This window comes from Cherax quadricarinatus, unplaced genomic scaffold (genome assembly GCF_038502225.1).
Source record: "Cherax quadricarinatus isolate ZL_2023a unplaced genomic scaffold, ASM3850222v1 Contig851, whole genome shotgun sequence".
NCBI lineage: Eukaryota > Metazoa > Arthropoda > Malacostraca > Decapoda > Parastacidae > Cherax > Cherax quadricarinatus.
This window is the reverse complement of record NW_027195877.1, coordinates 1-14,014: the sequence shown is the minus strand read 5'-3', so window position 1 is coordinate 14,014 and position 14,014 is coordinate 1. Positions and strand designations below refer to the sequence as shown.

Genomic DNA, 14,014 nt, shown 5'->3' with positions numbered 1-14,014 from the left:
CTAAGAGGACCTTGAACTCTGCTTGGAAGAAACTGTGGCCAGAATGTGTAGACAAAAGGGATTTTGAAGGGTTTGAGGCTAACCCTGAGAGGATTATGCCAGTTGAGGAATCCATTGTGGCATTGGGAAAGTCCTTGGGGTTGGAGGTTAGTGGGGAGGATGTGGAAGAGTTGGTGGAGGAGGACAATGAAGAACTAACCACTGATGAGCTGATAGATCAACTTCAAGAGCAAGAGGCCAGACCTGGGGAAACTGGTTCAGAGGAGGGGAGAGAGAAATTGAAGAAGTTGCCTACTACAAAGATAAAGGAAATCTGTGCAAAGTGGCTTGAAGTGCAAACCTTCATGGATGAAAATCACCCTCACACAGCTATTGCAAGCCGTGTTGGCAACCTGTACACTGACAATGTTGTGAAACACTTTAGGGAAGTGATAAAGGAACGAGAGGTACAGGCCACTATGGACAGATATCTTGTGCGAAAGAAGTCCAGTGACTCTGAAGCTGGCCCTAGTGGCATTAAAAGAAGAAGGGAAGTAACCCCAGAAAAGGACTTGCTACCTCAAGTCCTAATGGAAGGGGATTCCCCTTCTAAACAGTAAGAAGATAATGCTCTCCCCTCCTCCCATCCCATCAATCATCACCAGATCTTCAATAAAAGTAAGTGTCATGTAAGTGTGCATGCCTTTTTCAGTTTGTGTGTATTAAAATTAACATTTCATGTGGTAAAAAAATTTTTTTTTCATACTTTTGGGTGTCTTGCACGGATTAATTTTATTTCCATTATTTCTCATGGGGAAAATTCATTCACATAACGATTATTTCGCATAACAATTACTCCTCTTGCACGGATTAAAATCGTTAACCGGGGGTCCACTGTACTTTTCCTTTACTCCGGTGTCGGAAATGTTTTCTTTTTGGGCATGGAGAGCTGTCTTGCCGTGGTAAGGCAAAATGTGTGAACTGCAGCAGGTTTCACCCAGTCATTAAAGACGGCATTACCTGTACCCACCCGGCTTCATGCTACTTCTGTAATGGGAACCACAAGGTTACCTCCCGGTCTTGCCCGGCATATCGCCAGGCTCTTGATTTGGCAAATTCAGCCAGGGCCCAGTATCTTTCGCTCGACGAGTGTAACTCCTGCTTGCTGTCCATAAAGCCAGTCACAGTCCATCAGCCCCTGCTTCCTTCACCTCCAGTGCTCCCCACTAAGGGAATCTCCCCAACACCAACACAGCCAGGGCACCTGTACTCCGCAGCTGTGAGGACTAATATCCCTGTTACAAATCAGTTTGGGGCTCTTGCAGACCTCTCTCTCCCTTTAGAGGATTCCCCACCCTCAGGGCAACATCAACTCAGGGTGTCCTCGGACCCGGCTTCCATTGCGGAAGTTATTGCACATGTCCCCCTCGTCCACAACGCACGTTCTCCCGTCAAGGTGGTGCTGTTCCCAAATCGACTCAATGCTCAGAGCCCCACCCAGTTCAGGTGGACATCATTCCAGACCCGGAGCCTCCTGTCTTGCAGGCGACTCCCCCCCAATTCTCAACCCCACCCTCAGCCTGTCTCCACTCCAGGACCCTTCGTGTCTGAAAGTCCCGCTTTTTCACTCTCGCCTGCCTGGGCTTTATTCCTTCATCCTGTCCTCCTTCTGGTGGAGGAGGTGCTACATTCCTACCTCCAGGGCACCTCTTTTGTGACTGCGTGTCTCTCGGTTCTCCCTCGCCTTATTGGGCTGCATAGCTCACACACATGAATCTTTCTCACTCCTCTGTTTTTCTTTGGAATGCACGTTCTGTACTGGGGAAGCTTCCGGACTTTCAGAGGTATCTGGCTGAGGTACAGCCACTGGTGGTGGGTCTCTCTGAGACATGGTTACCCCCTCGACATTCTCTTCAGATGTCTGGTTTTACTGTTTACCGTAGGGATCGCCTTGCAAGGAGCGGTGGTGGCCTAGCTCTTCGTATTTGCAACTGGCTCCAGAGTACAACCCTCTCTCTCCAAGCCTGTTGAGAAATGGTTTACCAGCAAGATATAATTTTAAATATAGGGAACACTTAGCTGATAAAAGACAGCAAATCGTCTACACAGCCGCCCCTGCAGACGAGGTCTTGAGAAGCTGTCAAAGGCATTCCTCAACGGGCTGAAATGAGTTATAATTTGTAAACAATAAATTACCCCTAGGGGGTGTTATGTCAGCATATTTCATTCACTGATTGCTGACAAACTTACGTTTGTGGACTCAAAGGTCCACATATCACCGGGGTTTTATGATAAGTGACTAACTCACGACTTTATACTCAACTGTGCAGTCAATAGTAGTACATCACGAGTTAGAACACTTACCTGGGTATATGTATCTGACCTGTAATTACGCCCGGATATCCGTTGAGTTGAGTTGATTGAAGAATAGTGTTCTTTGAAGAATGTCGCACTACACTCTGTTGGATCGCATCACTCGTTGTTACACTGTTCATCAATAATTGTTCACACAATATCACTAAGAAGTTGATCACACTTCTCAGTAAGTGTTTATCGTGTTTTGTGAGACACTTTGTTCGCACTAACGCACAGATCGTTCTTTGTTGGTTATCCTGGTGTCAGTGTCACTCTCAGTCGAGTCAAAAGTAATCTGAAGACGTCACAGTGCCCCACGCCGTTACTGCCCCCAGCACAAAGGAAAAGCTGACCTAGTACTTTTTGCTTCCTTGCCACTTCCTCGATGAAGCAAAACAGAATGTTTGATTCTTGCTGTCTTAAGCATAGACAACAATATACACTATCTTTACCATGATAATAAAGTGGGAGCAGGATTTTCCTTAATTGTCCTGCTAAGGTAAGAGATGGACTGTCTCTTATTAAACTACACTTTGCAACACAGGACCACACAGAGCGGCGAGCCACGTCGCATACTGGTACTGCATCTGGGATCAATTACTCGCTGTAGCAGTAAACAAGATATTTGCCCCTTCTGAGAGGCCTGGGCCCCTCAAAGCTGAAAGGGGCTGAAGGGGCTGAAGGGGGCTGATACCACCCTCCTGGAGAAAATTTCTCCACAAAGCCTATGAGAGTGGAGTGTTGGAAACTGGCTGTGAGAGTTGCCTTGGGCACTCATTGGTGTAACGTACTCCTGACCTATAATCCGGGCAGGTCGGTTACACAAAGTGAATTTACCTATTACTTTGGACAACTCCATGGTTCTACGCTTGTGATAGGAGACTTTAATGCAAGGCACCAGTTCTGGGAGCCATCCATTTCTTGGGATCGGTGAATCCCACAGGTAGGGCCCTGTTCCAAACCCTCCTCGCATCTCATCTTTCATTGCTCACACCACCAGGTTTGGAGACTAGAGTGGATCCTTATACCGGGCGAGTTTCTACCCTGGACCTCGTTCTTGGGTGTGGGTATTTTACTACAGCTGCTGTTACTGTAGGTCCCTTCATGGGGAGTGATCATCTTCCAGTCCTTACTTCTACAAATGAAGCCTTAGCAGTGCCAGTGACGACAGTTGGTTCACGGTGGAAAATCACCCAGGCTGGTTGGACAAACTATAACCAGGTCCTTGCTGATTACAGCCTGCCTCAGGACCCCTTGTTGGACAAGGCTGTTGCGTCTCTTCAAGGGGCCATGCTTGAGGTGGGCTCGCGTTCATTCTGTCTCTCCGGGAGCTTCTCCCATTCACGCCCCTGGGTTCAATGGTGGAATGATGAGTGCCTCTAAGCAGTGAAGGTGCATCGGACAGCATGGGCACGGTGGCGGCGCCAACCCTCTCGGACTCAGCAGTTGGCTTACCGGAGGGCAGACGCTCTTTGTCGGTGAACCCTCCTCCAGGCGAAACGTGCATCCTGGGTTTTATTCTGTTCTTCTCTCTCTTTTTGCACCTCTGCCAGTCAGGCATGGGTTTTTTTCCACTCCATTTTGGGATCACGTTCTGTAAGTACTTTTCCCCTGCTGTGGGAGGAGCAGCTCCACTCTTACCCCAGGACAAGGCTGAGTCTTTTGCAAATTTCTTCGGTCCTATGTTTTCTCTTCCTCCTCCTCTACCCTCTAAGGTGATCAAATGGGGCCCTTTGCCACCTGCCATACCCGAGGTTCACTGCCAGGTGCTGGCGTCTCCCTTTAGCTCCCATGAACTGCAGCGGGCACTTTCCCAACTTCTCGCTCTTCTCCAGGGGAGGACAACTTACCCTATTCATTTATACTACATCTACCTCCCTCCTGTACAGAAGCTATGCTGGAGGTTTTCAATACCAGCTGGTCTACGGGTGTCTTCCCTGATATGTGGAAGAGCTCTCTTCTGATTCCGATTCTAAAGCCGGGCAAGGATGATACACAACTGAGCTCTTACCAGCCCATTGCTTTACTGCCCTGCTTGGGTAAGGTGCTGGAACGACTGGTGGCTACTCGTCTCTCTTGGTGGACTGAGGAACATGGCCTCCTGCCTGATAGCCAGAGTGGCTTCCGAGAAAGTTGATCCACCCTCGACCCTTTGCTTCAATTTACACAGCTCATGCACACTTCATTTGAATGCCAGGAGTTCCTTTTGGCTGCATTTTTGGATCTAGGCAGAGCATTTGACTCTGCATCACACACAGCAATTGTTTTCAAGCTGGCCTGCATGGGGCTGACAGGAGCTCCCCTCTGCTGGATGCACAACTTTTTGCAAGGGAGGACCTTTTGTGTAGCAGTGGGTGGCGCTTTGTCCTCACCCCGTCCTGTATACTGGGAAGTGCCCCAGGGATCTGTTCTTAGCCCACTCCTTTTCTCTGTCTTATTGTCAGATCTCCCTTCCATCCAGGGAGTGCATACCCTGGTATATGCGGATGATGTGGCCCTTATGTGCAGTGCCCCGGCTTTACTGACAGCGCAGGAAACACTTCAGGGTGCCCTGCAACACATAACATCATGGGCCGCCACCTGGGGTTTGGAGGTTAGTGACACTAAGTCCAAGCTCTTATGCTTTACTAGACGCCTACTCCCCACTCTTTCATCAGTCTCATTGAATCAGACACCAATCCCTTTGGTCTCTCATCATTGGTTTTGAGTCACCTTAGATGCACCATTCTTGACATGGAAGAAACACATAGCGGCCCTCCACCTCTCGTGTGCACGTCACGTTGCACTTATGCACCAGATCTCTGGCACCAAGTAAGGGGGCGGATCGAGACCTTCTCTATAGGTTCTATACAGCTATGGTTTGCAACAAGCTCAGTTATGCAAGTGAGGTGTATGGCTCGGCTTCTTCCTCCTCTCTTCTTCACTTAGACATTCTCCAGAATTCAGCCATCCGTAATATGCTGGGGGCATTCCCCTCCACCCCCATCACAGCCTTGGAGGCAGAGTCGAGGATAGTCCCTCTCTCGTCGGTGAGGACAGCGAGGAACTGTTTACAACTCCATCATATGGCCTCTCTGCCTTGTATTCACCCCTGCCGCCTCTCTCCACAGATGTGGGAGACAGCCTCTGTCCCCCCACATTTGGTTCAGCCTTCCTTTGTAGCCAGGGCTCAGCATTCCCTGACCTGCCTTAAACTTCCTGTGCTTGTGATGACTCCCTCCCCTCTCCACTCTCCTGTCCCCCCCTGGCTGGACCTGACGCAATACATTCCCTTGGATTGGCACTACAGAAACAGGGAACCCCCTCAGTTAGTTGCATTTCTGTTTGAAGAGTTTCAATTCAATTCAATTCAATTCAAGTTTATTCTCTATAAGGGTTACAATGTGGGGTTTACAGGTTTTGGGTATTGTGTGGTTTACATGTTATAAAATACTAATTACACAGGGGACCACTAGGACACCTAGCATGGCTAGGCATTTCGGGCAGACTTAGATTAATTCTTAACATTAAATCCTTACAGATTATGGTATTAATAAGGCTACGTGACTACATCATAATTTGTGTTTAGCAATGTGAATGCTTTTGTTTTGGCACAATACAAAGTGTCTATATTGGAGTATCATAGGCAAACTTGTGACTAGTTAGGATTTATTATTTTAAGATTAAGATTAGTATTTCTGGGTTTATAGTCAGTGGGTGAGTGAGTGTAATTGTGAACTACCAGGTGGTTATCATGTAGTTAGTTGTCGGGGTGTATCAGGGAGATAAGATGTTTTCTAACTGTAGTTTTGAAAGTGATGAATGTGTCTGCAGTTCTAGAGTTTTCAGGTAGGGTGTTCCAGATTTTAGGTCCTTTGAAATACATTGAATTTTTGTAAAGGTTTAGTCGAACACGGGGAATGTCATAGAGATGTTTGTGTCTGGTGTTATCCCTGTGGATCCTGTCACAACTATCAAGAAAGCATTTTAGGTCAAAGTTAATATTGGAATTTAAGGTCCTGTAGATATAGATTGCAGAGTAGTAAGTGTGGATGTTCTGAACAGGGAGTAAGTTTAGATCTATGAAGAGTTGGGGGTGTGTTGCCAGGGATGGGATTTAGTGATTATTCTTACTGCGGCTTTTTGTTTGGTTATTATTGGCTTTAGGTGTGTTGCTGCAGTTGAACCCCAAGCACAGATAGCATAGGTGAGGTATGGATATATAAGTGAATGGTATAGTGTGAGAAGGGCAGTTTGCGGCATGTAGTATCGTATCTTGGAGAGGCTCCCCACCGTTTTGGATACTTTTTTTGTTATGTGTTGGATATGGGTGCTGAAATTTAGGTTGTTGTCGAGGTATAGACCAAGGAATTTGCCCTCATTATGTCTGGCAATTAGTGTGTTGTCGATCTTAATGTTAAGTTGCGCAACACCTGCTCTGCTACCAAACATAATATAGTAGGTTTTGCCAGTGTTAAGTGTAAGTTTATTGGCTGTCATCCAAGTCGATATTTTGAGCAGCTCCTCGTTAACAATGGTGTTGCGGGTGGCAAGATTAGGGTGGGAGATGACATAAGTCGTGTCGTCAGCATAGAGAATGGGTTTCAGGTGTTGGGATATGTTTGGAAGATCATTGATGTAAATGAGGAAGAGCAGGGGTCCAAGGACACTTCCCTGCAGAACTCCAGTATCAAGTGGCCGTATTGATGAGGCTGTGTCTTTAATGGTGACATACTGATATATATTAGAAAGGTAGGATTTAAAATATGCAAGCTCATGGCCTCTTACACCATAGTGGTCAAGTTTGTGGAGTAGGATGCCGTGGTTTACTGTGTCAAACGCTTTTCTTAGGTCAATAAAAATTCCTAGTGGATATTCCTTTTTTTCCAGTGCTGTGTAAAGCAGGTCTAGCATTTTTATAATTGCGTCATTAGTGCTTTTATTTTTCCTGAATCCAAATTGGCAGGGGTTGAGTATGTTTTGTGATGTTATAAATGAATATAGTCTCCTGTGCACGAGTTTCTCGAAGATTTTGGATAGCAATGGTAAGTTTGATATTGGCCTATAGTTGTTTATGTCTGTAGGGTCACCACCTTTATGTATTGGTGTAACCCTTGCTGATTTGAGTAGTGTTGGGAAAGTGCTAGTTTCTAATGACTTGTTAAAAAGTAATGTAATAGCCTGCAAAAGGACATGGGCTGCTCACTTGTACAATAATGGTGGGACGTGAGACAGATTCTGTGAGTTTATGATTGCAGTGACTTCTGTGGGCTCAGTTCGTACAAGATAGAAGGAATTTGGGAAATTCTCATCTAGGTAGTCGTGGGATTTTACTGGCGAGATTAGATCCTATGTTTGAGAAGAAGTCATTTATCTTGTTAGCTGTATCAGTGGGATACAGTGGCGTTTCATGAGGTTTAGTTAGAACAATTTCTTGTTTTTTTTCAGTCTGTGGGTCCCCAGAATCTGGGAAAGTGTTTTCCAGGTCTTTTTTATATCTCCTCTTGTGTCAGTGAATCTGCTGGAGTAGTACAGTTGTTTGGCTTTCTTTATTAATTTGGTGAGAACTGTTGAATATTGTTTAAGAATATCTTTGTGTATTTAGCCCTGTCTATATTGCTTTTCATATTGGTGTTTCTTATCAGTGGATTTCAGAATGCTGCTGGTTAGCCATGGGCAACCAAGCCGTTTATTCATGATCTGTTTAGTTTTTATAGGACAATGTTGTATAGTCTAAGTATTTTGTTAAGAAAAATGTCTGTCCAGTCGTCAATACCATTGGCATTGGAGAATTCTGTAGGCCAGTCAACAGTCTCTAGGTCTGCTTTGAAATTCCTTATTGAGGCCTCGTCATGGAGTCTAAATGAAAGTTTGTTGTATTCGAGTGGTGGCTTACTAATGTTTGTTAAGAGGAAGGTTGAGTAGTGGTCAGTAGTGCTGTCTGTGATTGTCCCTGATTTAAGGCTCTTCATTCTCCGTCTACACGGATGGCTCGGCACGGTCCTCCCCCCCTTCTACATCCTCTGCAGCCTTCTGCGCTGATCTCTCCCTGTGTCAAATGTGGCGATTGGACCCTGCTCATTTTGTTCTGGCAGGGGAGCTCTTCGCCATTCACCAGGCTCTGGCTTTTGTCCTAGATCACATTAATCCACAGCTATTGGTTCCCTTCTCTGATTCCCAATCTTCCTTGGCACTTTTGTGCTCTGCCCGTCCATTGTCACTGCACATCCTCGTTCGTCGGACACAATCTCTCCTCCTGCACTTCTTGCGGAGCCCAGGTTGGAGCATCTCCCTTCAGTGGGTACCCGCCCATGTTGGAATCCGGGGCAATGAAGTGGCAGATCAGGCGGCCTCCCTCGTGCACACACCTCCAACTATTACCCCTCTTGCCCTGGGCCACAGTGATTTCACAAGGGCTGTTTGGAAGGGAATCCGTCATCAGTGGCAAGAGGGCCTGACACACTCCCTCTCTTCTTCAGCGTTGGGCTCTGTCTGAACTTTTAATGGCCCCTGCCCTTGGGTTTGCCATCCCAACTGCTCAGTGGATGTCGCACTGGCTCGCCTTCGAGTTGGGCACTCGCGACTGGCGGCTCATCTGTACCGCCTTCAGATGATGGACTCTCCGTACTGCCCGTGGTGTCCCTCACAGCTTGAGATGGTGGAACACTTTCTGCTGTGTTGCCCACATTATCACTCTGCATGGACTACTCTCCGTCCAGCCTTGTGCACACTTGGGGTGCACACTTTCACTCTACCTGTCCTTCTCAACGGGGAGAGGTTTCACTCTTCAGATTGTCAGGAGATATTGGCCTGTACCTGCTCCTTCCTTCTGACTTCAGGGCGTATCAGGGACATATGATACATAGTTATTAGTCAAAACATTCTTCCACTTTGATCGAAGTCCCATCTCCTAGCTCTGGACAGCCAGGCTCGATATGGCATATGCTGTCAGTGGCCCTGAAACCCAACAGAAGAAGAAGAACAACAACTAAAACAATTAATATATCTTAAAAATAAGAATCTCATTTTCCAAAATAAAGGATTTCCAACTACACCTTTTTATAAATCATTTCTACTATTCCTCCTAATTTGACTTGGATGTTAATCAACCAAACTATGTTGCCCTGATCCCTGCCCTTATTCATGTTACCTGCATGACTTTGCTCAAAAGTCGTTCTTTCTACAAATCCATGCCAAAATGTCCCTCAAGAGATAATAATTTATGTATATGATTAATTACATTTTAATAAGTCTGCAGTTTACTTATCTCTGAAAACTGTCTGACAGGAGTTAGAATCATGGATTTCGGAGGCTGGGTCTGCTGGCGTCATTTACTTCAACTTAGGCTCTCTTGCTAGCAGCGGTGATATACCAGTAGAGTACCGCAACCTCTTCATCCAGGCCTTCCGCAGGCTGCCACAGCGAGTTATCTGGAAATATGAAGGAGAACTGAAAAACATATCTGATAATGTGATGCTCACCAAATGGCTCCCTCAACAGGATATTCTTGGTGAGTATGTTTTGGGTTCATTGTTAAGTTTCAGTTTGTGGTAGTGAAAACATTACTTTGTCCCATTTGTTTCTTGTTCTGTCTAGACTGGATTATTGCTGCAGACTAACAGCACTTCTCAAGGCAGGTAAAATTGCTGACCTAGAAAATATACAGAGAACCTTCATGGCACACATAATTGTGATAAAACACCTCAATTACTAGGAATACTTGAAGTTCCTCAACTTGTTCTCCATGGGCAACAGTTAGGCAACTTTATTCCAAAACGTTTCGCCTACACAGTAGGCTTCTTCAGTCGAGTACAGAAAGTAGGCAGGAGCAGTAGAGATGTGAAGACAATGTAATTAGTTCATCACCCTTGAAGTCATAGATTTGAGGTTGTCAGTCCCTCAGCCTGGAGAAGAGTTCTGTTCCATGGTCTGAAACAGTCTGAAGAAACAAGTGACAGTGTGGAGACTTATATACTGTCGGCAGGAGAGGTGCAGAGTGATAGAAGAGAGAATGTAATCACTCTTTTCTATCACTCTGCACCTCTCCTGCCGACAGTATATAAGTCTCCACACTGTCGCTTGTTTCTTCAGACTGTTTCAGACCATGGAACAGAACTCTTCTCCAGGCTGAGGGACTGACAACCTCAAATCTACGACTTTAAGGGTGATGGACTGATTACATCATATTCCCATCTCTACTGCTCCTGCTTACTTTCTGTTTTCAACTGAAGAAGCCAACTGTGTAGATGAAACGTTTCGGAATAAAGTTGCCTGACTGTTGCCCATGTGTCTTACCTACCAACCTGTTGGTATTGTATACCATTTTGATATTCAACCGGTACTCCCTAGAATACATGTGGGAGAAATGCATGATTATATACACTTGGAAAATCCTAGAAGGATTAGTACCAAACTTGCACATGAAAATCACTCTCTGTGAAAGCAAAGGAATCAGCAGACGATGCAACATCGCCCCAATGAAAAGCAGGATTGCCACTAGCATGATAAGAGACAACACAATAAGGGGGATACCAATAGACCCCTGGACAGGCACCTAAATTTAGTAACTGACCAGCCGGGCTGTGGTTCGTACGTCGGGTTGTGTGCTGCCAACAGTAACAGCCTGGTTGATAAAGCCCTGATCAACCATGAGGCCTGGTCACACACCAGGCCACGGGGCCATTGATTCCCGAAACCCTTTCTAGGCATACTCCAGGTGTCTTCTGTTTAATGCATTCATTTCACTAACTGTTCATCCAAATGGCTGTATATCAATGGTATTATATAACAAGCATGTATTGTGTCTTGTCAAACTGGCTACCAGTCTTAATGTAGTAGTAAGTTTATCCCAGTTATTTTGACATCCCAGAAACTGAATTAACCATAAAGCAATAGCACTTGTATTTAACTTACACTGCTACGCTAGATTCTTTACAACACAAAAAATGTATAAAAACAAAACCTGCAAGGTAATGTTTCCGGTGCATCTCATACATATGTAATAGAAAAATGCAAATCGAAATGTGATAAACACTGAGGTCAACCGTGTGTGAAGGCAGCGAGACACATAGTAGTTTGAATTTTGGTAATGAGGATAGTTCAGTGGATAGCATATCAAACATTGTTCTCATGTTTTATAATACCTTTTCTATGGAATAACTTGATTTACCATTAGTGTAAAGCATGTAAATGTAAGTAATATTCAAATACGTAATTGTTTCTTTGTTCATTTACAAGTGATGACTTTTCTCATCAACAACACCCGCATTCCACCTTTGCTTTTCACTTAAGTGTTAGTGTTCCACAGCTCATGACAACGTGAAGGTGTTCATCACACACTGTGGTCTCCTCAGCTTGCAAGAGTCCATCTATCATGCTACACCTCTCCTCGCACTGCCCATCTTTGCTGACCAGCCCAGGAATGCCATGTTTGTTAGGAACTCTGAACTAGGACATTTTCTGCTGTGGGAAGAGCTTACTGAGGACATGATCATTGATGCTCTCACCGATATTATCACCGACCCTAAGTAAGTTATGCAAGATTAGATAAGGTTCGTCTGGAAACAGGACAAGTGTTCCCTGACGTGGGTTCTAGTCAGATGACGACCCACCGTTGGAGCTTTTGGTCATCTGACCAAGGAATTCCTTTGGCTTACCCGTCCACCCCTTTAAAAAAAATGGAGCACTTTGCTATTCACAGTATTTTTTTATGTAATTTTTTTTTTCAGTCTCATCATATAGTTTTCATCAAGCCATATTTATCTTGATATTAATGATGTGTGTGTTTTTTATACAGATGAACGTATTTAAGTAAATTAGACAGAAACTGTGAACGTATTTAAGTAAATTAGACGGAAACTGATCATAAAATTATTCAGCTAGTTCCTGTTTCCTCTGATATAACAGTAAATCCAGATTTATGTTTGTTACCATATTTAATTCCAATTATGTTTCAGTATCCTCCTCACTTGTTTTGGAGAGAGAAATAGAAAGAGAGGGAGATAGAGAGAGGAGGTGGCAGCAGCATTTAATTTATTTAAATTTGGTTTAGAAATATTTTATATAATAGATTTTTCACAGTCCTCCCAATTTTATCAGTTTCCTAACTGACTCAGATTAGAATCTTAAACAATGCTTGCTACTACTAGACTATTTCAAGTGGCATCACATCGTAACTCAGTTTTCCTGCTTTTAGAATTTCTTGATTCCTTTCAGCTTAAGTTATATGTTTAGCTTACGACAACTGCAAATTGCATATATTTGGTTAGGTATGTCATGTTGGCTAAAGTAAAACTAAATTCCTTGCTTTTAACAGTCATCAGTTTGTGCATGTCCTGTTTCCTGTGAACAAGTGGATAGCAGATGCTCAGTGTTAGTGATGTCTTAAGCAATCATGTCATCTCTGAGTCTGGAGTAACTTTACCATCATGTAAAGGTGGAGCTGGAGTGAGATATGAAATAAACAGAGAAAGGAAAACAGAAGGATTCATGAAAATCTTAGTGGGAAAGGAAATATGATAAGCTCTTTATCTCATATATATTTATATATATATATATACAGTAAGGCCCCGCTTTACGGCGTTTCACCTTACGGCATTCCGCTAATATGGCGATGTCAAATTATGACCAAAATTTGCTATACGGCAAGCGGTCTTTTAAATATGGCGCCCCCACCCGGTTTCTTTACATTTTCCGTGACCACATCTATTATGTCAGGAAACTTTCTAGTGTTTTAAAGTTACTGCATATTTTATATGTACTCTGATAATTATACTTATGTGTACCTGTACCTAAATATACTTACACACTGTGCTGGTGTGCAGGTACACATTAAAATTGCTAAGTCTCTCTCTACTCATGACATCAATACTACATAATAATAATCACTCTTGGGCACACTAAATGTCTTATTTTACATCAATATAGACATTTTCATTAATCCATCTATGATATTTTCCTCAAAATTATATATGAAACCCATTACATAGCATATAAACATGATACATACACTCAGATGTAAATATGAGATTTGTTTACAAAGCTGTGTAGGTAGTGTCGGAAGAATTACGTTTTCTCAAGTCAAACACTAGGGGGTAACTGTAGAAAAATATTCTTTTCGTATGCCCTTACTCTATGTATAGCAATTCATGACCCTTGTGGGTTTAGTGCTTTTTATAATAATAATAATTATTATTATTATTAATAATAATAATAATAATAATGATAATATTATTATTATTATCATTATTAATATTATTATCTTCATTCACTCTAAAAATGGTGTGTTGCTGTTTGTTTATTCTGAACTAACTTGTACAACTTGTACACAATGTAAGAGTATTTGTATTGTGAGGTAATTATTAAAATAAAAAAATATTGAGGTAAATGTTTTACAAACTCTTACAAATGGACGTGAATGAACTAAAAGTAGACACATAAATACACCTTTCGCCTGACCAAGTGATCGTCCATTACCTGTTCAGTTTGTGTTCTTACATTGTCTCAAAAAAACCCCATTGTCTCAACTCTGTATCTCGTTCTCTCTCTCGTATACTCTTTCGTTAACTAGTTGGCTCTCATTGACGATGGCGTCTAAGGTTAGCAGTAATAAAAAGAGAAGTCATAAGCCTCTTGCTTTAAGTGCCAGGTTAGAGGATGATGGTGTGCCATTTTGATTTTATTCAATAAACACCCTGCCACT

The 14,014-nt window shown here is 43.5% G+C and overlaps 1 protein-coding gene across 1 annotated transcript in view; it reads left to right on the top strand.

The window, feature by feature from the left end:
* Positions 1-11,840, top strand: part of LOC128691070 (UDP-glycosyltransferase UGT5) — a gene marked incomplete at both ends in the record, with an annotated part of 122,776 nt that extends 110,936 nt beyond the window's left edge. Inside the window, 2 exon segments of the mRNA XM_070080724.1 lie at positions 9,601-9,823; positions 11,621-11,840. Of these exon segments, the coding sequence (XP_069936825.1) occupies positions 9,601-9,823; positions 11,621-11,840 (443 nt within the window).
* Between the last annotated feature and the right edge of the window lie 2,174 nt (positions 11,841-14,014).